At 36.5% G+C, this 26,424-nt stretch overlaps 1 protein-coding gene across 1 annotated transcript in view; it reads right to left on the bottom strand.

Annotated features, from left to right (window-relative positions):
• LOC106466736 (coiled-coil domain-containing protein 6-like) overlaps window positions 1-25,107 on the bottom strand; it is a 47,996-nt gene extending 22,889 nt beyond the window's left edge. Inside the window, exons 1-3 of the mRNA XM_013927039.1 lie at window positions 24,860-25,107; window positions 18,005-18,154; window positions 966-1,198 (exon numbers count right to left, since the gene is read on the bottom strand). Of these exons, the coding sequence (XP_013782493.1) occupies window positions 966-1,198; window positions 18,005-18,154; window positions 24,860-25,072 (596 nt within the window). The 5' untranslated portion in view covers window positions 25,073-25,107. The remainder of the gene's footprint in view (window positions 1-965; window positions 1,199-18,004; window positions 18,155-24,859) is intronic.
• Window positions 25,108-26,424: the final 1,317 nt, after the last annotated feature.

The following is a 26,424-nucleotide window of genomic DNA, read 5'->3' as shown; positions in this document are numbered from 1 at the left end:
TGTGCTCTATACGCTTCCCACGGTGCTTTCCCATCATATTCCTGCGGCTTCCTTCATACTGGATCACTCCTATTACTGACATTCATATCTGCGATGTGACTTCCAACAGGGCTGAAGATGTCTGCATTAGGGTTTAGCTGCGGGGTCTGGAAGGGGCTTCCTGGTTAAGTCTGGGGCTGATTAAGTCGATGGTTAATATATCCTCCTTGTGTGAAAGACAATAAATCATCCTTTAATGTATCTAATTCGCTTTTAAATTTACTAATGTTTTCCATTTGTACTTCTTGCCACTGTTGTTGACTTTCCTGTAGTTGCTGCTGACTTTCTTCCTGTTTCCTTTCTTGTTCAGAGATTACAGCAGTGGCAACTAGAGATTACAGCAGTTGTTGGAGGAAAAAGAAAAGAAACAAGAAGAACGAGAAAAGAAACAAGAAGGAAGAGAGACAACAGCAGTTGCAAGAAAACCTGCAACAGTGGCAGCTCGAACAACAAAATAAACAAGAAGAAGTAAACAGTAAATATCCAAAGTGTTGATCAATTTTTTATGTCCTGCATTAGTTTCATTACTGAAAAAAAACCTGCATACTGACAGTTATAAGTCCCTTACAATAGGTATGAGAATGTAAATGGACTGTAGTTGGTTGTTCAATAAAGAGGGATGCCATTTTGGCTTACACACTGAGACCTTCTACTATATCTACACTGCCTAAACTTCCACTGAAACAGTTTCCCTTGCATTGTATGAGAAAAGCAGTTGTTGTAAAATAAAAGGAAACTCTAAGTTTACAATGATTAAACCACAGATAACCTAGTAATGTTTAGTTTTAACTGTTTTCATAGAAAGTTATCTGAAATACACTAATACCAATTGTGGTAGAAATACATTTAAGAAAGGTTGTCATATTTGTCTAGCACTAGAATTATCATTTGTGTTCTTTAAACAATGATATCAAATAAAAATAAACCTTTTCTCTGCTTCCAATTTGTCCATTCTTTTCCACAAACGATTGACAAGAGCTTCTTGTTCTTGTTCAAGAGTGTTTTCTAACTCAACTTTTTCTCGACGTAGCTGCTCTAAATTTGACTGCTTGGACAATGTCTCTGACTCCAGCTTTTCTATCTTCCTCATTAGTTTGTTGACTAATACCTCCTGTTCTTGCTCAAGTGTCTGTTCCAGTTGAACTTTCTCATGTCGTAGCTATTTAATACGAATAAACCCAAAAGAAAAATTTACATATACATGCATTATGTCTAAAAAATAAAAAAAGCTCTTATTAAGGAAGGTAATTCACTGCATATCCAGAAGAAGTAAGCTTAAAAATGCAGGGTAAAACAAGATTTCTGGCTTTTGGTGTTTCATGCATATGCTACATGTACATTTTTTTAAATTATAGTGGTAATACCAAATGAAAAAAAGTTATTTTTTTTAGAATACCTTACTTCTTTCAGCTGGTTACTTTGCATTATTCTTTTAATGTTTTACAATTAATGAAAAGACATATTCAAACCCTATTAACAATTTATTTGTATTCTTATCATGAACACTATAACATATTGAAGCTTTTCCTAATTTTAACTAGCTAATAGTTAATGTTTTTAATTTCAGTAAATTAATGCACTGCATTTAGCATGCCTTGCTAACACTAAACTTGTTTCCAAGTAACTTAATATAATTTTTCTAAAACATCACAAGTGTAATGCAAAAAGGAATATTAAATTAATATTCTTAGCTCATCTAATTGGAAGGATATGTGTTATGGATATCCAGATATCAGGCTCTGATATCTAGAAACTTCATGAGGGCTGTAAACAGCTCCTATGTATTAGTACATGTGGGCTGTTAGCAGGCTGATTCCATATCTCTATTATTTTTTACAAAATTGGACAATAAGATTTAATTTGGATTTACTGAATTGTACTGTGGTTATATTTCAAGGGCAAAATAAGGATAAGAGGCAAATATAAGGCCTGGTAGATTGATTTGATGAATAAACAAAATAACATTCAGTAAAATTTTATATCCAGTAAAACTGGAAAAATTATAATGTAATCTCCTTAAAGTCTAGCACATAATATTTTGACTAGAATCATATCATAATTCCTTTTTGTAATTTACAGACAATAGTAAAATGGTATTTACACTTTTTTACAAGGAAAACAAATTATCACTTTCACTATTTGTTCAAAAAATTAAAATTCACTAGCTTGCATAGACACACATCTTATAAAAAATTGAGTTAATTTAAAGTAACTCTACTTTGCATAGTCATTTACATGTACCATGATCCTTTGTCCTTTTTCTGTTTAACTATCAGCTAGCATAACATATTCAATCATTATCTCACATACAGTGTGTACAGGAGAATTCTCTCCATCAGCAGTGTCAACATCAAATGATTCCTGTCAAACGAGTTCTTGAAAAAGAATCTCATCTGTTTCAGCCTCATCATTTGATTCACTAGATATGCTAGAATCAGAATCATCCTCATCATGATCTCTGTAATCACTTAAATCTTCATCACCAACAGTATCTATTTCAATTTCATTGTACACATTTGATTTCTCTTTCTAGGCTGCACATTCTATAGACATTTTAGAAAGATTTGTATCAAATTTCCTTTTTGCCATAACCTTTACCAAGGCTGTTTCTAATATTTGTTCCTTTTCCTCATGTGTCCATATAATATCATTTGTTTGCATCAACAGAAGGTTCTCCACTGTTCCATGTTTTTAACTAAGGCTTTGGTCCTTGAGCATGCAGATAATGTGACTAAACTCTGCCTCAAGGACACTATTACTGAGCCCCATGCAGAGCACTATTTCCACCAGAATACAAACATTCTTAAATTCTTCCTTCTGTATAGAAGCACACGCTTCCAGAGATACTTAGTTTTGACTTCACTGATGTAGTATTAAATTATTCTCTTGAATTCTTTCTATTCTGAGCTTATCTTAGTTTTACCAAAATTGTTAATTTTTAGCATCTCATAAAAATGCTCTGCAAGTTCATTTAAATATTCAATTTCCCAAATGAGTATTATTAACACTGACAAATGGATACTAAGGTAACAACGATACTAAGAATGCTATAACAGGATCTTTATTCTTTCAATGCTTCGACTACAAGTCTTCTTCAGGAGAGAAGTGACACCATATTGCTTTACAAGGGTATATATACAAATTTTCCCAGATTAGGTTCCTGGTCCCTGCCACTCCATGATTGGTTCATTATCATCATCTGTCGACAACCACCTGACCAATCAGCATCCTGTTCTCGTCTCACTATGCTTATTGCTGTTTCTGTTAACTTGTAGTCTCCCACTGTGATGTTTATGTTCTTTTCTAATAAGATGTAAACAGCATCTATAGCTTTCCTTTGTTGCTTTCCACCACTTTGCTAACAATTCTAATTTCCTTCCATTTAGGCAGGTGTCCTGCTTTTTCTGCATGTGCTACAATTGTGTTGGTTGTATTGTGTATTCTGACGTCTGCTTTATGCTCATTGTCATCCCTCTACCAGTTTCACCTATATAAACTTCACTGCATCCACCACATGGAATGTAGTGTACTACACTGCTGTCTGTTGTGTGTTTCTGTCTCCTGTTCTTTACCATCTCTCCTATATCAGTCAAATTCAGAAGGCAGTTTCCATGGTCCACCATCCAATGGCTAGGAAATGATAAGTGGTAAAGACTCCCATGCTCCACTAGAAAAAAAAAAGGAGGAGAAAATGCACTGGGGAGCCTGGAGAAGTGCATTACCATAAGGCAGTGCAACAAGTGACCACAAAAAAACCTTATCTTTCAAAGCAGAACAGCACTAAGTTCTAAACTACTCATGGAGGATGGGTAGGGATACTCTGCCTGCTTTACTCACGACAGTATATGTTTAGAATAATAAGCACTATAAAGATACCTCTAGCAGTCTTGTGAAACACCCCATCTCATTGGTGAGCACTATATCAGGCCATGATGGCCCTACACTGTGCAAGTTTCAGTCAAGTATACCTTGGCAAGCAACACCTGCCACTGAGTGGGATTCTGAGAATGACCTGCAAAAATTATGATAAAGAAAGGGAACTTAATCAGTCAGAGATGGTAAGAGGTGTGGAGAATAGCAACTGAAGGCATTCTATAGCCCAACAAAGAAGAAACAGCCAAATAATGTGTATAGTGTGTGACAAAGGTGCGAGGTGTTGTCCTCATGCCAGCCTGAAAGATCTCTTTCCATGAACAACAGAAGTGAGTTAAGCTAAAGTGTGTAAAAGGTGAGAAATTTGATGAGAAGATACCTGGAAGCACTAGCATGCATCCCCCTCCAATGAAGAATATGCCAAGTGTATGAACTGACACAGCCATGAAAAAGATCATGAGTGGACAAAGGATTCCACAGAATAGAGAGAGACACAATTGGGAATCATGAAAAGAAGTTTTGGCCAAATAAAAATGGATCTCCCAGACAGAACAGAGGAAGCAATCATGATTCATACAAGAATAAAAAAAAGAGAAATTGGAGAGAGAGATATAGGTGTGAATGCACAATTACCCTCCCATGCCACTGACATTTTAGGGAGAAGAGTACAATCAGGTTAGAAAAGAATATAAGAGCAATAAGACAGAATTCAAGAAGAATTGATAGCATACACGTCAGAACATCGATGACCACAGGTGAAAAGGAGGAGGAAATAGGTTTTTAAGGAAAAGATTATACAAGGAACAGGAAGCCAAAAGTTCAAAAGGAGGAATGGTAAGGAGAAAGATAACAATTTTAAGGTGCCAATCATGAAGGCTACAAGTATGGAAAGGGAAAAGGAGGTGAATGGAATGGAAGAGCATAATAAGGGTCTGAGAGGAAAAACCTGACAGAAACAGGAAAACTGGAAAGTAATAGAAAGAACCATCTGGTAGCCAGCAACAGTGGACACCAATAAGCCCTGGTTGAAGAGCCAAGACAACTGGGAAATGGAGGGATGAAAAGGGTTTTTGACATAGTGACCAACAGCGAAAAATATGCAGAGAAGGCTGAGGTCTGCTGAGAAACACACCCAAGTGAATCAGATATTGAGTGGGTGTGAAATGAGACTTTTCCATCTTGACTAACCATCCAAGATGAGCTGTCTCCTGAAGAAGGAGAAGAGTATGGTCATAGAAGTCCTGTTGGGATGAAGCTGAAAAAAGCCAGTCATCCATGTAATGCCAAAACTGCAATCCCAAGCTGTGAATGTGATGAGCAAAGGTATACACTACTTGACAAAAGATGTATGGTGCTGATGCCAGTTCAAAAGGAAGAGTGCAGGACTGATAAACCCAACATTGATGAACAAACCAAATATAAAGTCAGAATGCTGAGGAGATGGAAATGTGTAGAGATGCATCAGGGACATCTACCTTGATCATCCAAAGCCCTAGAACAAAAGACCACTGAAGAGTGAAAAATAAACTCTCCATTGCAAAATGAGGAAAGTTGAGAAACTGATTAAGGCATGAAAGATCTGTGACAGTAGGCCAATACCCAGTTTTCTTGGGAGTGACAAAAATATGAGAATAAGATCCTGGAGAAGAGTGAGGAACCTGTTCAACAGCATCCTTGATCAACAGGTCTGATATCACCTCTGAGAAATGCTTGTGAGATACAAGATCCCTTAGAGAAGGGAAAAAATATGAACATAGGACAGGGAAGAGGAGAAGAAAAATGAAGAATAAGTCTCACTGTTAAAACATGTAGCACCCAACAATCAGTCCCAAATGGAAGCCATAGATCTGCAAAACAAGCAAAATGGCTACCTACCATCCCTGTAGGCACTAAAATCTATGCATAAACAAAGAATGGATGGGAGCAGAGGAACAGGAGGAAGTGACTGGAGAGGATATTGTAATGGAAAAAGAAGAAGATTGGGAGAGAAGTGGTAGACAGGGGAGGACAAGAAGAAAGTTGGCATGTGGCCACATCAGGTATTTCCAGAGAATCAGGTACTCTACAAAAACAACTTAGTGGAGGAAAGGGGCCAGATGAAGGTTCCTGGGATAAGAGGGAGGCAAATGTACTTGATCAAGAAGGGTTTCCCTTGCTTACAAACCCCAGTAACAGAGAAAAGAATAACATGCCAATGTAGAGAACATAAGGTAGTGTGTATCTGCTGAAAATACCTCACAGAAATGGTGGATTGCCTTGGAAACAAGGTGAATGTTAGAAAAACAATGTAATAGGGTAGTGAGGGTAAGAAGAAGGTATGAAATTTGGGCCTGAGAAAGTCTAAACTCTGAAAGAAGACAGAGGATCTGAACTATGAGCTTGAAGAAGAGATTCTAGAGTTTGGGAGTTTTTAGTACAATACTTCCACAAGAAATATCAATATCAAAAATAGCTCAGAAGCTCTTTACATAGAAGTGCAAAATCAAGAATGTATGATACAATCAGTATAGAAAGAGTCAGTTGCATGAGAAGGCTATGTCACGCTCCTATTGGTGAAAGGTTGTTGCTTGCTCATTTGCATGTAACAATGCAGCAATATCACAAGGAAAGAAGTGAGTTTAGGTGGGAGCCTCAAGGCTAATGGCAAAAAAAGTATGTATATAAAGGACCACACTGAATTGAGAAAGCTATATTTGTATGGGACATATGTATCATATTTGAAATATTTTTCCTCTTTTCATATCTTTATCTTGCATTTGTTTTGTACAAAAATTATGTGTATGATTAATAGAATACCTTTCAAATGAATGGAATACAAAGAGAAACTTGTTATAACACACAATAAGAGAAACAAACAACTTTCAACTGAGGTCTTACTTAGTATACTTGTAGTAAAGGACAATGAAACAAACATTTTCAAGTTAATAAATATTTAAATATCTAATATTACACATGATTTGGCAAAAAAATAAGAGGGTATGCACAAATCCATAACTAAATTTCTAGTAATTTAATTATAAAATTGTATATGTATATTTCCAAATGTTAAAAGACAAACCTCATGGTTTGATTGTTAGGTTACATTCTACTCTAATACATAAAAATACTTGTTTTTCTTTAACCACTAGTTAACCTTTAGTATTTCTTAAGTGTAAAATATGATGCAATGATCTGTTCAATCATTATCAGTTGTTCTGTTTTTGTACATAAAACATAATATTACATGAGATTTCTCATACTGTGATACTACATTTGGTTTTTATCCACTCACCAGTATACATGGCCCTTTCTTTACTTAAAACATGTTCCCACCACCCTTATACAAACTGTACTTGAAAGGACAATGAGAAAGTTTCTGTGTATTACATCTCAGGACTGTATGACCTAAATTATATAACATGAGCTGGTCCAATTATAAAGTTTATAATCATATGTACACACACACTAAATATGGTATAAGCTAGCTCAACTATTCTACAGCAAAGAACATAAACATTTTTGCAACTTATAAACAAAAAAAACATTTATGTGATAGTCTAGTTTTTGTTCTATTGAATCATACTTAAACTTTCCTTAGAGGTGTTTTTATGTGATATCATATAAAGGTTACAAAACCTAAACAGAAAAAAAAGACAATGGAAATTCTTGAAAATCAAGACATCACTGAACAATCTTGAAGTAAAAATTTCATAAAGCTAAAATACAAATGGACTTCGTTACCTGCAGGAAGGGGGCATTATGTAGCTTTGTACCTAACAACAAACAATGGTAATTGCTTTTGATTACTTGGATAGTATGAATAATCAAAAATAGTAATAAAGGAAACATTAATTTCAGTTAAATGATTATTTTATGAAATTTAATCTATCAGTAATTTGGATAATCAATTATTGGCAGGGTCATAACTAGCTATGAGGATACTGAGGTCATATCCTCATTTCATTTTTCTGGCTTCCTTCACTTACACACATATATATATTGGAAGTTATAACTTGAAAGTTATCATTTTCTTACACAGAAAATAGATTTCCAATAGATACATCTTCTCACACAATGATTTTCTCAATCTTCTTCTGCCCTCAAAGGCATCGAAAATAAATTTTCTCGCTTGATGCACTAGCCTTTATATCCCATCAGTTTAATTTGGTCACTTATCAGGCATAACACATGCGAGACCTCTCCCCAATAGGGGCATGACACACACACACACACTCCTGGAACAGCTGGCTCCCTCTGTATTACATTTCATGTACCTCACTTTCAAGATGAGGCACACCAGAAAATATAAAAAAAACAGAAGTGGGGAAGAAGGGTGTGAGAGGAGGTAAGTATCTATTGAAAATCTATTTTCAGTGTAAGAAAAGGATAACTTCCAAAATGATACATACATTCACTCACACAATAGCTAGAATCCCACATTGAGTAGGTGCAGGGACAAGTGTAGCATAGAAGAGACCTGTTATGGAATGTGTCCACTGGTAATCGAACACGTGATCAGTAATTGAACTAAAGCAAACATGTATTGAACAGGTATATCCTTCACCCTTGAAGAGGTGAAGTGTCATGAAACGGGCAACATTGCAGACCACACTGTGAGTGAAAGGCCTTGGAAAATATTGGAGCAGGACTCTTCCCAACCTCAACTGGACACAGCAGGTTTGAAATCCCATTTTCAGTATTACGAGGCAGAGGACAGTGTCCAAAAAACAAAATCAGTACATAGAATGTAGTGTGGCCAGGGCAAGTGGACCATGAACAATATATACACTAATCTCAACCACAAATAAACAATAAATATTGCAAGCAACTGGAATTACAATGAGGAAGTAAGAAAATGGTAGTCACAAAATCAACTTCCACATTAATCGTAAGAGTCAGGAAATACACCAAACTTAACCTGGGGTAGTGTGTGAATTTCAACTCAACCGTAAGAACAGGGATAAGTCCTGTAACTGGTATTACAAGCAGGAAAAGAACAAGAAACCACATGCACCTGGTATTATGGGTAGGATGTGGAACCTCTGCTCAACCATAGGAACTGTACTTTCTATAACCAGCATTATGAGCTGGACAAAGTCTCCCAATCTCAACCATAGGAACAGGGCACTATCAACCTAAATCTGATATTATGAGGAAAATCTAGCAGTGGCTGGTCCAGCTCCCTCCCACATCAGACCTCTGGGAACAATACTTCAGGAGTGAGGGTTCCCAGCTTTGCTCTCTTCTCAAGAGAGTATAGATATATGTAATGTTACTATCTATATGCTACGCTCCAGAAGAAGCCTCCATGGTCCACCACTCTAGTGGCTTGGAACTAGAAAGTGGAAAGGACTCCCACACCACATTCAAGGAAGGGAGGGGAAATGGCAATGGGAAGTCCAGAGGAATGACGCACTGAAGAAAGTGCAATCGGTGACTGCAAAACCCTATTTTGAAAAGCAGACCACTCCCAATTTATTCAAATGAGGAAGCATCAGAGATGGTCAGGAATCCCCTTCTGCTTTACTCACTAGGTAATCCACTAGTGGTGTTGCAGAACAACCCATCTCAACAGTGCATGGTACAACCATAACGGTGGCAGGTGTGAGTTAAAGTAAGGCAAACCTGACCAGGCAACACTCCCACTGAGTGGGATCCAAATATGTAACGAAGCCACAAGGAGAGGCCTCTGTAAGAAAAATATATTACAGGAAAAATACACTTACCCAAGTCAGAGTTGAACCATAGCATGGAGATTACCACTGGAGGGATATGATAGCCACCAGAGAAGGATATATCCAGATGGAGCAAGTAATGAGAGACAAAGTATGAGTAGTTCACATTTCAGCCTGGACAATCTCCTCCAGAGAACAATGACAGTGGGCTGCCAGACATATAATGACATGTCGAAACTAATGAGAGGAGACCCTATAAAGAAGATGATAGGTGAAAGGTTACAAGACATCAAAGTGTTCTAGGAAAGAAACAAATGGGAATAGAAACCACAAAAAGAAGCCATATGAGCAACATAGCAACACAGAGCCTGCACAGAACACAGAAGGCAATCCAGGACTGACTGGGGCTAAATATGGGAAATGGAAGGGATGGAGAAGGGTGCAAAGGCAGAGTCTCCCTTAAAGGTAGTGGAGGTCTCTGGAGAGAGAACCAAAGCTGAGCCACCCAGAGAACTCAATATGGAGAGGTGTGGATGACAGAAGTTAGTTAGGGGTGGAGATGTATAGGTGGGAAGTCATAAAATTGAAGGCCCTCCATTCTAGACAAAAGACAGACAAACCCGAAATCAGAGACCAAGGACCAGGAGACCAGAAAAATGGCAGGTTGTCACCCAGATTGAGTGCCTAGATGAGAGCATAACTACCAGACAAATGGAAGACTGAGGGGCCACTCCATGGGAATGACCATGTGTGGGTGATATTATCGATCCACCACTAAATTCAAAACACTGAGAAGAAGGCAAGCCAAGAGCAGTATCCTGTGTATGCTGGCCCAGAAGTTGTAGCCCCAGAGTTCAAAAACAAAGGAACCTGAACTAGGTACCTTCATGCTTCTAGAAGTATAAGACCACATGGAAGTCAGCAGAATGCACTAAAACCATCTTCCTTCACAAAAGATGAAAGATAAAAGACAGAGAGGTCTATGAACAACAAAGAGCACCAAAATTTAGAAATAATGCCCAGATTCAGTTAAAGCCCAATACCTGGAAATATCCTGGGTATTGAGATATGTACTCCAACCTACAAGAGAAGCATTGGTAAAAGATGGAAGACCCAAGGAGGAGGTGAAAAAGGAATACCCACCAAATGCTGGTCTTTGTCCCACCACCAAACAACATTAGTGTCTGAAGGAAACAATGAAGTACAACTAGATGATCCAAGGGATTTGAGCAGAGGTGTCATCAATAGAGGAATACCCACAAAAGGTAATGTGTGAATGTATCAGATGAGTATGAGAGCAATCAAGGAAGCCCACATCCACAAAAAAGGCAGAATATCTTCAGGTTGGCAGGTAAGAGAGGAAAGGGCCTTGTTGACTAAATGCCCATATCCCAAATTCCGAGCAGAGAAGAGTGGGTCCAACTGATGTTGAGAAATGAAGAAAATTTTCAAAAGAACCAAAAACAGAGTAGTGGAAAAGAAAAATTTCTTTGTTTTAAGGAACCAACCCACATGACTTACCTCCTCTAGGAGCATACTGATGTGGACTAAGAAAAGCAAACTAGAAGGAGGATTAATCCAGTGATCCAGAGAAAGATGAGACCAGATGACCAACACTTGTAGATGTCCAGCAAAGTTTGTGACTACTCACTAAAACACAGAAAGAAGCCGAGGTAAGCCCAAAACTGGAAAACATCCCCCCCCCCCCATGGACGACCAAAAGAAAATGGGAAGGGATGCATCCATCTAATATGTTGAACTTGGTTACCCACAGACCTAAAATGGAAACCCAATGAAGGGACAGAAATAACTACTTGGTAGAACGAAGAGGATCCAGAGACTGAAGGAGACAGGAGAGGTCAATGATGGGCCTCCATACCTCAGCTTAATAGGGTACAACTAAGGGACGAGAAGGAAAACCCGGTTGAACTAGAAATACCTACACTATAGCAACTGGTAAAAGAAGGTCTTACCTGACAGAAAGTAGCCAATTGCATGAGACAGGATCCCTTAAAGGAGGGAAAGAATGGCAGACAATAACTGAGGAGATGGCAACCAGAAGTGAAGAAATAAACCTTTTAAAAAGCCCATAGAACCTACGGATTGGAAGTGAAGGTCTCCCAAAAGTCAATAAAACTGAGGAACCCAGCTACCACTGGATCTGACCCCACCATGTAGTGACCAATATCACTGTTGACATCCATAGCGGGCATGGGAAAATGAAGAAAAGGGCAAGAATGTCATGATGTATGTAAAAAGGGAAGTATGCAAGATGGCCACCTTACTACAAAACTCTAAAGAAGCAAGATGGGCCCCAAAAATAGAATTACCCATTGCAAAAAAATCAAAATATGTTCTACACTTACTAAGATGAGATTTATAAGTCACATAGTTAACAATGATAAAAAAAGTTATTCCAATTTAAAAAGGAATTATATGTTACTAGTATTAATGACATATAACTTATAACCATCTAACCATACCTACTTAACAAAATACTTATTAATATCTAACTTACAAATCATCAAAATGTACCTAGTCAACAAAGTACTGAGTAATATCAAACTTACAAAAGTCAGAAAACTAGAAATGCAAAATACTTAATGCTCTTGTGTGTAAAGTAGGACAAAGGCACACAATGGGCATCTAAGCCATGCCTCCACAGGTATAGCAACCAGACTTCTATGTACAAGTCTAAAGACTTATCACCGAGTCACTGGGGGAGCTAGAAGTAATAAAAGGAGGAGAAGAACAAACCTTGACCAAAGTGAAATATATGTGACACAGCAACTGGAGCATGAAAAAAAAATAGCGAAATCACATCTCAAACATTCAAAAAAGCCTAAATATGCATCAACTTTTCTGGAGAAGAAGGTTCAAGCCCCATGAAAGAAGTGAACACTCAATAAACCAAGGCACATACCCCCTCAGCAGACAACACTGATCCCAAGGCCTGTGTAAGAAAAATATGTGTTCCAAGAAACAGCAGTAATCATGAGAGATTTCACATGCAGAAAATGCAATAATGTGTGGGAAATATATAATCAAAATATGTAACACTACATAATGCAAGATAGAATGAAGGCACATACACATTAAAATGTTTAGTCAGTACCAAAAACTGAAAGACAGTGAAAAACATGTCCTACTTGTATGGTGACAATCAAGAAAGTGAGGTAGGCGAAATGTAATACAGAGGGAGCCAGCTGCTCCAGGAATGTGTGTCGTGCTCCTATTGGTGGAGGGTTGTCGCATGCACTATGCATGCTAAATAAGCAACTCAAACTGAGGAGGTATAAAGGCTAGTACATCAAGCGAGAAAGTTTCTTTTCAATGCAGCAGAGGGCACAAAAAGATTGAGAAAAGCTAATGTTTAAGAGGAGGTATGTATCACAGCAGAACCCAAATTTGACCTTGATAAAATATTGGCTATGGTCATTTGTGATGATTGTTGGAATAATCACAAACACTAGTTTTGATTAGTTTATTGTTTTTGTGACAGTAATCAATTAAATCATAATTTCCATTGATCAAGTATTATAAGAGACACTAATCAATGTAATTGTTCCTCATATGTAACTGATTATATTGATTAAATAATCACCCAACTGTTGCAGTGACAAGAGGTCATCCACTCATTGAGGTCATGCTCACAATGAAAAAACAAAAATGTAATAATAATGTCATTTTATCAAAGGACAATTACAAGTACCTTCTTAGTTTTTAAAATTTTAAATTCACTGTTCTTTGTCATGACAAATTATTTTAGTTTTCCTGCTAATTCTGAGCTTTTACTCTCATGAAATTAATTTTATTTGGCATTGTCCTTTTTAACACCTGATGTACGAATCAACCAGACATTTCTGGGAGGAGAGTTCTGGAAAAACCCTTCCCAGGATTAAAGATACCTTTATTCTAAATACACCAAACAATTAGTCTCGATCTCGAGAATTGAACGAGCATATCCATTTCACATTATTCGCAGTCTACATTGTTTTATGATTAACTATCTGTGACTATCCATGGCTTTTAACCCAACAAAACACCCCACTTTTACACATTTTCCAGGATAGTAAAGGTCCTACAAACTCTACACTTCTTAGGAGTGGCATAAAATGGCAGCTACTGCCACTCACAAACTACCACAGTTATTGTCAGTGATAACTCTTCTGTTTACAGTGAAGGCTGAGGAAGTTACAAACAAACTCACATGCTGCTGTAAAGTTGCAAGGTGCAGTAGATACGGTTGTGATCATGACGGCATTCCCTTCGCAGTGAAACTAAGGTGAAAGATAGTAGGCACACAACAGATGAATTCCACAGCATCAAAAACTAGGAAATTATGCTGTAATGTTACCAAAGCATTGTACAAGCCAGGTGCTTTTGCCGAGCCAGCAGAAACAGGTGTTGACAGGCCTAGTGAAAGGCAGCATAGTGAAGATGTCTCCAAAGTGCAATGGAAGAAACAAATCCATATGTCTGGCAGGAAGCTTCTGCAAGTGCTTGACTTGGAGAAGCTAAAAGATTATGCACAGAAGAAACTTCTTTCATGGGAAGTTTGCTTGAATGTTGACAGCTGTAAAGAAAATGAAAGGTTAAACATCAGATTCTTCAATGACATTTTGCAATAGACAGCAGCAAGCATGTTATGTGGGACAGCTGCAGATGCTTTACTTGAACATTTCTGACAACAGATATCTTCTGAGACAGCAGAGTTTCAGCCTGGAAACCATCTATTATCTCTAGGTGGCAAGAGTGATAATATGGCAAATGACATTACAGGTTACTTTCGTACATCTACTAATTCCACTGAGAATAGAGTAGCACATGCATTGATTTGCTCCAGCATTATACAATAGGAATTGCGATGTCTGAATACGAATGACATCAAAGTTTTGTCAATGAGTGCCAACAGATTTCTGCTGGACATAGAGACTTCAAGGAGCTGTTATGGGGGAAGCAGACACAAACTTTACAGCATTTCTGTAAAGAGGCAGTTGACACTGCAGTTTATTTTATTCTTTCACCAGATAATGTGTCCTACTTGTCTTGGAGCATCAAAAAGGTTGTCATTGATGGCAAAAATAAATTTTTCCCCTGCATAATGCAAAAGTGGCTGTGAACTACAATATACAGTTCATACACATAGTCGATACCAGAAGTAAGTCACCTTAACTCACGGAGATTCAAATCTCCAAAAAGCTGTGGATTATATCACAGATTTCCCTGTCAATGATACCTTCGATGTTATTAAGCAAATCATTGAGGCAGAAATTCCTTCCAATGGGATGCACAAGGGATTTTTGTAACAGGCAGAGTTTGTTCACTCATCTGTGAAGTATAGATATGATATCCCTATTGCTTGCAGAGACAATGTTTGTGCTACTCATGATATCACCTATGGGCTAGGAGCAGCAAACCAGCAAAACACCAACAAGGAGGTCAATTGCAGAGGTTGTCTGTCCACATTTCCATTTCTTTGATGAGTTGAAGAAGGCATTATTGGTGATATTGCAAATAAGGCTAAGCTCTTCCTGGGAGATCGAATGCACACCTGAAATCAGCAGCTTGAGACTCAAAAGGTGAAATCTGAAATCAAGAACCACTGTAAAGCCAAAGGCATGTGTGACAAAGCCTTAGTAGAAACAGGTGTCAAAATGAAGCTTGATCCCATCTACTTCAGGGAAAAAATGTTCAATCATTGTGGGTAAAGAGGAATAAGCTGGCATGATGCAATAGTAGAGTACTATGACATAATCCCTGGTGGAGAACAGCAAGGGGCAGTCTCACCTGTTGCAATGTTGCAGAAGAGGTACTTCGATCACATCTCCAGCAAGGATAACAAACAAGATGCAGCACCAGTCTTGTCTGTAATGGAGGCAATTTTGCTTCATCTGAAATGAGATCTTCCAGGTTTCAGATGAATCACCTTGCAGAGTGACAATGGGAGCTGTTATCAAAATGTACTGGTGTTGCTCCTCCTTCCAGCATTGAGCTAAGTGCACAGGATCCAGATTGTCAGATTCATTCACAGAGACACAGGATAGGAAGTCATTGTTAGATGTGCACTTTGCCAAGACAATGCAGGCCTTCAAGTCATGACTGATTGAAGGGAATAATTGCATCATGCCTATACAAGCAATTACTGCATTGATGACTCATGGTAGAATGTTCAACTGTGACACTGGAATTATTGAGCACGACTGTTAGCAGCTGACTGAAACTTAAGCTGGTGGAAGACCAGCTTAATAAGTTTATCAAGCAAACCAATGATATGTCTTTTATGTACAAAGACCCTGTTGGCAGCTTTTCTCTTCCTACATCGAAGAATTATGCTTTCTGATATGCCAGATTTCTCACTTTTTTGCCTATGCTTACTCAAACATTGGACATGAGATTCATGTGTATGTCAGTCTGGGAATTAATCAATGCATCCTGAAGTCTGGAAAATCCCAGGGAGAGGAACAGGGAAAAGATTCAGAGGAAGAAGTCAATGAAGGTGAAGATGATGCATATGAAGATAAGTCTGATGTGTGGCTGAGTTGTGACACCAAAGATAAGAGTCAACATATGACAAAAGTGGTTGCGACAGAGCTCAGGTTGGGGCAGATCCTAGGTTTAGACTATTGTCTGGTGTGAGCATCCTGACACAGGTACAGCTGAGGTAGAGATGGTGTAGGTGGAAAGCACAATGATGCTGATGCGAAGAATGAAGTTGAGTCACATGACGTATGATCCTATGCTATCAAAAAAGCCCTATTTTTGTGGTAGTCTGGAGTACTGAGCATTGTTAAGGTCAGGAATGGTGAAGAGAACATGTACAGCTCTGTCCCAAATGACTACAAGCTTGTTTTCTCATTCCCATGTGACTGGGGAATTCGACCATGCAGAGGCCAACTGTATGGCAGAAAATCCTTTCACATATTCCATGATGATCTCCAAGAGCTATTTGAATTTGGTGAGATAGATTCTTCTCACAAGAGGGGGTTCAGGAAGGAAGCTAGAATTTCTGGTAAAGAAGTTTCCAGAGAGATATGATCTTCCAGCCAAAAGTGAAATCAGGGAAGAGATAACTCTTTTGAGAAAACTATCTAACAGAGCTGCAAGGTATTCTAGGAGTAACATATTCACCACATCTCAGCTGTCTGTCTTGGTGGAGCTTGTGCAGTCCACACTGACAACAAATCCAGGCGCAGGACTCGAGATTTTCAAGGATAAGTTTACATATGAGCTTGGAAATGAGGGCATTTTGTCTGATCAGCAAATTAAAAATTACTCAGCTCAAGCATGCTGCTAATCAGGACACCATGGATGGTAATGTGGGTAATGAGGAGTCTGTTATGAAATAATAAAGCTTTGTCTACATCATTCATTTGGTGATGAAAACTGCCTTAGTTTTGCCTCTCTGATATCTACTGTAATTATACCTGTGTCTCCCTGTAGTGTCTTTGTCTGTCTGTAATCATTTCTCTTTATCTGTCTCTCTATCCATGTGTGTGTAATTACATTGTTCTTCTGCAACAGTATCAGTTGTCTGTCTCATCTCTCCTTGTATGTGTGTGTCATCATACTCTTGCTATTCTTACTGTGTGCCTCTCCAACTTGTCTTATTTTTACCCTCTGTGGTTGTTTATTTCTGCTCATCTGGCACAAGAAGTGGAAAAATGAATAAAAAAGAAGTAGAAGATACATAGATAATGAGAACGATGATACAATGCATTTACACTTGTTGCAGCTGTTTGAGCACTTCACAGAGAAAGAGACAGAACTAGAACAGTTATTACTCTATGATACTGTAGCAGAAGAAGAGGAGGAGAGGACAAGTCCTTAAACGTTTTCCAATCATCATTTTTTTTATCACCCAATCATAATGAGACATTGAATGGGACATAAATCACAAAACAATATTTAATATATACTATGAGTGATTGTCACATGAGGGATGCCCACCCCTTCCAGAGTTCACATACTTACTGCCTAGTGTTATGAGCATGACATGTTGTATCATAGAAAACTATGCAGATTTGAGCTTTTCAGATCATTCTCTTTCCTGGACTTTAGTCGATTTTTGAAAAAAAATATTCCCAGTATGGGTAGAGGCTGTTTTTTGCAATTTTGGTCTGATTGATTCATGCATCAGGTGTTAATAGGTATAGATGTTCACTAAGTTCTAAAAATGTCTTGTACTGATACTTTTTAATACAAGCACTTATTATATAACAGTGTAGTCAGGGTTTATTATAAGTTGTCATAAAAACAAAATTAAAAATTTAATGAGTAATTAGACAAACTGATAAACACATCTATAGTACTGTCTGGTCTAATAGCAGTTTCTTTTATATATTTACTAATCCACTGAATAAACTGACTCTGGAATATTCTTTACAAATATGCACATAAGTGAATTATGTATATAGTTATGTAACTCATATCCAAACCTGATTCAGTTTGCGAGACAGATCATTGGTTAAACATTCTTCTTCCTGTTCGTAATTCAATGCTAGTGTTTCCTTTTCCTTTTTTAGGGATTGGATCTTTTTCAGCAATGTATTACTAATGTACTCCTCCTCTTGTTCAGCTTTTGCTTGCTGAAATATATTTAACAAACACAAAATTAAAATGAACAGAATATTATTATAAACTTTCTGATTCATTTCTTTGTGTTGAATTCAAAAGTTAACAGGGCACTATTTAAGATTTGAAAAAGAAAGTTTTAAGCTCCAATCCAAAGTTTTATTTTTCTAACAAAGTTATGAGTTTATGAAATGATTTGCCATCAGCAGTAATGGTGGCTAGCACCTTACAAGACTATGAGAAAAACAAATGATTTTTGGAGGGTGAGTGTGCTAGGACAGCTTCAAATGGCCAAATGGTACTTTGTTGTTTATACATTATACTAGCTGAGATACCGGTTCAATGCAAGGGGAAGACATAAGAGAGCCTGGAAGTGACACAGGGAGCCAAATTTAAATGCTGACCCCCCTATGTCATTTCCTGGGGGACTTCAGGGTACATGTCAAGTTTGGTGACAATCAGTCCATAGGATTGCCAGCTATAAATAGTTACACATAAAAATGTTTTGTCAAATAATGGTTCAGATAGTGTTTTAGCATTGTTCTTTTAAATTGCCTAGTGAATCCAATCCACTTTAATAAACTGTTGAAGACCTACTCTACAAATGATGATGAACTTCTCTAATAATCTAGGACTACCTGAAATCAAATCAACTTATTTCACAAAATAAAAACAAAAGCTAACAGAATGACAGATTCATTGTACAATCTTCTTGAAAAACCCTTATCTATCTCTTTGACTTTATTTCAATTCAATCACTATTCATCACTAGCTTCTAATTGACTGGCCCACTCATAAGCTAAGCCTTGTTCTAGATATTTTGATATGTCTCTGGATCATTAGATCATCAATGTTCCACAGTTTCCACATGATAACAAACAAATTACAACATTAAAAATATAGATTACAGCAATGCCCCTTTCATGGTTAGTAGAATCCCTTGAACAATCCTAAAAAAATAAAAAAAACACTACACTAGATAGTCCACTGACCAAATATTTTTGGTTTTGGATTTCTCTTATGAGGCCTATGGTATATGGATGGGATAGCATCTTGCCTTTTATTGTCACTGACTATCCTGTTGCTGTGGGGAATGTTTCCCAGGTAGAAGTTCAGGTGAATCCATGCTGGTTCCTACCTTGATGATCCTCTGGAAGCAGTCTTGTCAGGTTGAGGTTCTGCTGACATGTTCTTGCCTGGAGATATTCAGTGGGCCATTCTTTCCCAAGCTGATCATGGTGGATGACCTATAGATGGATCATCTCTCCTCCAAACACATCCTTAACTTTGGAATTTGTCCTCTCATGCAACAAGAACTCTTCAGCCATACCATGACACATAGATGAAATCCAGCTTTATCAGCACTTACAGGATCAGTTTCTTTCACTGTATCAAAAGCTGATTTAAGTCTTTATGAGTAATCATGTTCAATATTTTTATTCTTCACATCCAGGAGAGCTCTTTCAACTACTAATCTCTCATGACATGCTGGACTATTTGGTCCCAATATGTTCCATTCACTGTATGAAAAACTAAATACTGCTATTAACTCCTGATATGAGAATCACACTTCTTGGTGATACAGTGACTACTGTCTCAGTCTTCACTGGACATTCACTGCTAGCTTCTATGTCATGCACAAGAATTTCCTGGTCATAGAAAATGAAGCTATCTGAAGTTAGCTTAATTTGTATCCATGTCTATGTATGAAATTAGTTCCAATAATCACTTTTCCTTGATCAGAGATCAATTTTAAGGAAATTTCCAGGTTGTCCAAAGAATAACCTGACCTGTATCAGAGGTTTTCTGAAAGGGTGTACTGGTTGTCTAAAATAAAAAAGATCACAGACCCTCAATAAAAATCCAAGTATGACAATATTGATGTACAAAGACCCTAAAAATGATCCAATTACAAGAAAGTGTAATTAATGTTTAGTTGGCAATTTTGCATCTTTATTCATCTAATCTTTGACACCTTATTTGCTGGGAAGTTTTATTACATTGTAAAAAAATGAGCCCAAACCATGCTTATGTTACATAATATCTTAAGGAGACAAACAGTCAATGACCTGTAAAACTTTTAAACAGAACAGTGATCTTAGCCAATCACATTCAATGTTTTCATTCTAACCAAGTACAGTCTGTAGTAAGACTAGACTTGCATTGGAACTCTCATACATACTATACACAATGCCTGAGAATTACACATGTACACATACATACCACTAATATGTCTTGTCATTCATACTCACAGCTTGTATTGGCCTGGAGAAAGGCAAAGATAGTTTTATGATATTTATTGTTATTCTGTCTTGTAATGATCAAAACTTTTATAAACTTTTTTTTGTTTGCAGTAATCATTATTATGTTCTGTTTAATTTGTGGATTTTTCCACTTTTCTCATGGTAGCTAGTTCTTCCATATTTCCTAGACTCGATTGCTTGTGTCTGTCTAATGTTAGCCTTAGGCCTATACATACATAGTCGAAAGGAAGTCAGTGTTTTCAACTCTGTGACGCGTAACACTGAAAATTGAGTCTGATTTTGTAAATTTGATCATTTCAGTTCTTACCGAAGGTTTGTCAATAAGAGTTGAGACAGCCAAGTTAGTTTTGTTGTTGTAAGCATCTATACAAGAAATTAATCTCACTAAATATTTGTGTTATTGGCATTCGTTTCTGTTGCAAATTCCTATCTGCCCATATATTTGCATACAAATATTGTGCAATACAGTAACTGAGCTGAATACATAGTAGTATGTTACCACACATAACCTTTCACACTCATTTGAAATCCATGCAAAATTTAAGTGCATAAAGCAGCACAGAGGTGCAGCTTTCCATGATAAAAAGTTTAATGACTAAAACAGCCAATCACAAAAGCAAAAATTTCCTAACAGTTTCGGCCATTTTTGGTGGATTGTACCAGCATTTCTCTTGTATAAAGTACAATCTTTTTTCAAATTAAAAGAATGAGCAAAAAAGATATTTTTGTGGGGGTTCAAATTTGATTTCTTAGTTAGGGAACTTACCAATGATTTTGATTGAGGATTGGAGTCAACATTACATGTGTGGTGTGTGCATGGATAAGTGTACAGTAGACTGCAATGTGGTTTTGAGTAAGGGTCTGTTCTAGGACTAGTCATCCTTTGGACAACATGATGATTTAAGTTAGTCATCCGAGGAAATTTTTAGTGATCTTGGATTACCGTTAAAACCGAGCACTGTTGATTATCCACACAGTGTGAAGTCTAAAGAAGCTACCTAAGATAAAGGTAACTTCCACATTCTCTTTTATTGTTTGCATCAATCCCTCTTCTTTCTTCATCCCTGAAGGCAATTTCTTATCTTTCAATAACAAATCAGGTCAAATAATTGTAGCTGTAGAGCCACTGTAAAAAACCACACTACAAGGTTTTCCCATCAATAAACCCACAGACTCGTGGACAATTTTCCTCAAATAATGAACTTCTTTTCTTGTTTGGGATAAATGGAATATTCCCAGTTGAACTTCATCTCTTAAATCTAACTAGTTCCAGTCTCTTTGATGTCCGGTTAGCTCTTTGTTTTTCCTTTGATATGTTTAGGCTCAAAGGCACATCCATGGTACTTTTTTGTTAGCTCAATTACAGTTGTTGATTTCTTATAATCTCGGCTGTAATGACCAGGTTCCCCACATCTACAACAGTTGCCTCTCTCTGGTATCTTTTTAAAGGAGCTCTTGTTCCACACAGGCCTTTGCCTGTGGTTCCGGGCAATATGTCTCTTCAAATTACACTTGAAACACCTAATGTCTTGTGACTTATTTCCATTGTTCTGTTTTACTACTTGACTATTTAATCCTTTCAGTTCTTTTAGACTATCTTTAGACTATCTAACATATTATTCAGGTGGTGGCAATGTTGATAAAACTGTAAGCCCTCTGTTAAGTGTCTTGTCATGACAAAATTAATATATAGGTGTTCTTGGTTCTAATTAGAGATATGTTTAAGTTAAAAACTAATAAAGTAATGTAATTACCCTTATACAAAACTTTGATGAGGGCTCATTTGGAGTATAATATGCAGTTATGATCCCTCACCATACGAAACAAATAAACATGCTTGAAAATTTTCACCCATGAGAAGAAACTGGATTTGATTCAGGTATTTACAATTGTTAGAGGGTGTTGGATAATCAGTCTTTCTCTGAATTTTCTGTTTAAATAGTAAATTAAAAGGGTTAGAAAAACAAATTTAGATATTGCACTAGTAGTTTTAGCTTTTGTAACCAATATGCAGACTTATTTTTGAGACAAACAAAATTTCCAGTAAAAGCTGTAAGTTTATGGAATGGTATGCATGATGATGTGATTTTACTGTTAGTTTAAATTATTTAAAATTCTATTGGATAAGAACATTTGTACACAATACAGTATATAGATGTGAAGTGTTATAATTATATTTTAATGCTGTGGTGTAGAATGTATAATTTACAAAAGCATTCAGGTTTTTAGGCTTAGAAAAAGAAATGAAAAATCAGGCTAAAGTTTATTTAAATATTTGAGTTTTGTAGAACATTTTAATATTGATTTTTTTATTATTTTATTAAATTTTTTGGATGAGGGGATGATCTTTGTAGTCTGGGTGGTCTTCTCTCATTGTTTTTCTTATACAATTTATACATGTATTTTGACAGCTATAATTTATAAAAATATAATTAGTAAGCTTGTCACACAGCTATAACCCCAGTACTAAAAACTAAAACAATTCTCCTCTAGGTTTTCTTTCTTCAAATTATATGCAATGTAAATGTTTCAGAAATACTTGAGGAACATCTTAAGATTGAAGCTTTTGGCCCTGAACAGACTTAATTTAAAACCTTGATCAATAAAGCTTAGAATGAGTCAGTAAGGAGTTTTAAATTTTATTATTAAAATGTCTTTTCACACCAAGGAAATTCTTATGAATAGAAAATTGTCAATATGATTTTAATTTTTGAAAAGGTTTTTGGAGAATCTAGGACACTATTATAATTTACTTTTGTTGATTGCAGAGTTGGAACCTGTTGTCAGTCATTCTGAAAAGCTTTTTCTTGGAAAGTTAGCATTTAAATAATAATTCTTTGCACAGTTTCAGTAAAGTTTTCTTGCTTTACAAATTTAAAATTTTTACAAGTCTCTTTGGATGAGAATACCCTAGTTGCTGTTGTATTGTGATTTTAAAGATGCCTTTAAAAAGAGACATAAGTAAATCCAAAATTATGAGACTGGCAAAAAACTGACTGTGAATGACAGCAGAGATGATAATTGGGCATTTTTCCAACTGAGAGAATGCTGCTACTGGGATCCATCTAAGGCCTGTTTGAAGACTCTTGTTGTTTATAATTAGTTATGTTAATTATTTGGATAGCTTTCTTAATAGTAATAGTTCAATATTTCCTAATATTAGAATGGTTCTCATATTTAAAATAGTCTTGACTGGCAATCATTGTGAATGGACCAAAAATGCAAAAAGAAAATGAAGTTTAGTATTGAAAAGTGTAAACTTATACATGTGTGTAGCAGCAGCATTAGTACTGAAGAAAAACAAATATTTTTGGTGTGGTTATTCATAAAACTCTAAAATGCTATTTTGTGTTTAGTTGTAATGAAAAGAGTCAAGAGATCTTTGTCCACTTTACAGGAAGTTTGAATACAAGGATTAAAAAAAAAGATATATATACATGGAAGTTATGAGGACAAGATTAAAGTTTGAATCTTTTTCTAAAATTTCAAAAAGTTCATTCAGGTGCAAAATTGGCATGAGGTTTAGACAGTCTTCCTATGGATGGTTAATTAGAGTAGTGAAATGGAAGGATTTAAAATACAAACTTGAATATTAAAAGTAATGCAGCAGGTTTAAACTTTGGTAGCCTAAATATATATGCAGACTTATTCTTTAACAGAATAAACTTTCTCTTTTGGTTAAGTTATAATTTAGTGCAATGAGTTGCAGTACCTGAGTATGTGCTTTGTACAATTTGTTTGAAGTATCTTAAATTTGGTTGAATAGATGGAATAATGTGAAAAACATGAGTATCAAAATACACTGTAATTTATTGGAGATAACAAAGCATGGGTCTTACAAACTAAAAACACAACTTTGAAAAAAAACATACATTCTGTTCTCATTTGTATTTTCAAAATAATTTCCGAAAAATTTCGTCTCTCATTGTCCAACCCAACTGACAAGATATGGCATTAAATGTCGAGCCTCTCTGGCAATGACTTATGAGAGACAACAAATGGATCTTACTCCTAATTTGAATCTAAAAGGGTTAAATTGAAAGGAATGTGGGGGTAGAGGGGAGGATCTGCGGTTTATGTGATATTGTCATAGAAATTAATTTTTAGGCCTATTGGTTTCTAATATTTCGCCAGCTTTCGTCGTTCTTTAACTTTCAAGTATAGATAGACAGTAAGATATCATGCTCATTTATAACTTACTCTAAATCTTACGCAATTAGTACAAATCACGTTAGATTTCATACTGTTGCACATGTATGCCATTCACTCGTGCAGTCAGCCATCAACCCACGTGACATAAATTGGCGGACACCGTGATTCGTGAGCATATTCGCACGGGGTAGGTGAAATAATATACTGATAAATTTCAAATGATTCGATAGACCGTGTTTCTAAAATTAGCGTTAACGACTTAATTATTAATATTATATAAGTAATTTATTATTGAACACCTACTATATTAACGCTAGCCTGTCTGAGTACACGGTTCCCCTCTTGAAGACTTTTGACACGTAGTTTGAAAGTATCCAATTCTATTTTTAACACTCTGTTTTCTTGTATCAACGATTCGTTTCTTTTTTGAAATTGTTCTCGGGTCAAAGGAACTGGCGGAATCATCAAACCTCCATCAACAGAATTGCTATCACTTTCATTTGCACTGTCCGCCATTACTGTGGAAAAATAACATATATGGTAGTTTTGTAACTTGTAAGGCGTAAACTATATTTTCAATGTTTATTTAGGTGCTAGCTAGAGGGCGCATGGCGTTAAGATCAATTAAGTTTATAGAAGTAGTCCTAGAAACCTAGAATGTTAGGGAATATTAGTGACCAAGAGATTATCCAAAGAGTGTAGAAACAAGCTTAGTCCATAAATACGAGAAACGGTGAAGCAATGGATCAGTTTTTTCATCTGCATTCTCCTGTTTGAAGAAAAATGATGGTAATGAATTCCATGGTAAAGAATCACGGGCAAAACCCTGATATCATCAACCTACAACACCTACAAAGCTATTACTAAGTAGCAATTGTGTATTTGCCCAAGATAATGGATAGATGTTCCAAGATGGCAGACTTAAAGCGATGATAGAAGGATAAAAGTATGACGTCTCACAAAACATGTGGTACTTGATAAGAACTTTGTTTTTCCTGCACATTTTGAGCTTGAAAAGAAGCAATACCCAATAATCAGTAGAACGACGGTAATAGCGAACATTCGACACTTTGTTTTCGGTAATGTACGTTTATTTGTCGGACGTTTCGGAATATTCACATTCCATCTTCAGCGACTGTATTAATTAATCGATAGTATTAAATACACATATTCATTCAGTTGGAACATTTATAGTAGCATGAGGCGAAAGAAAAAACACTTACGAGTTTTGGAACATATGGGAATATCGAATAGGACTGATAATAAACTATCAAATCCACCTGAATCAGCCATCCGCTTACATAGTGAAAATAACAACCACCCTATTCTGATTAACAATATTAAAGTAATTTCGACCGGTTCATCCAGAACTATAAATGCTACTATAAATGTTCCAACTATATGAATATGTGTATTTAATACTATCGATTAATTAATACAGTCGCTGAAGATGGAATGTGAATATTCCGAAACGTACATCACCGAAAACAAAGTGTCGAATGTTTGCTATTACTGTCGTTCTACTGATTATTATCAAATTCCGATTCCCATCGAACCAATCTGAAGCAATTCTTTTAGTTAAGTTGGCTGGACATGTACCAAGGTCTGGTCTACTCACTAACTGCAGGAGGGGATTGTGCATACATTATACCATTTTTGCTAAAGGAAAACAAAATAAACTCCTTCTTACAAATCCATTTTCCTCAAATTATTCACTGTACAAGGTGCACATTTTATTGTAAAAGGCAGTACAAGTAAAAAATATTGTTGCGCCAACGAGGTCACGTGACTAGTGTCACGCCACGTTACTACAAATATCCTGTTCCTTCGTGAATGCCCTAGCATTTACTAGATTGGGGGTAGACTGG

The sequence above is a fragment of the Limulus polyphemus genome, unplaced genomic scaffold (genome assembly GCF_000517525.1).
Source record: "Limulus polyphemus unplaced genomic scaffold, Limulus_polyphemus-2.1.2 Scaffold2365, whole genome shotgun sequence".
Taxonomy (NCBI): domain Eukaryota; kingdom Metazoa; phylum Arthropoda; class Merostomata; order Xiphosura; family Limulidae; genus Limulus; species Limulus polyphemus.
This window is presented reverse-complemented; position numbering and strand designations above follow the sequence as displayed.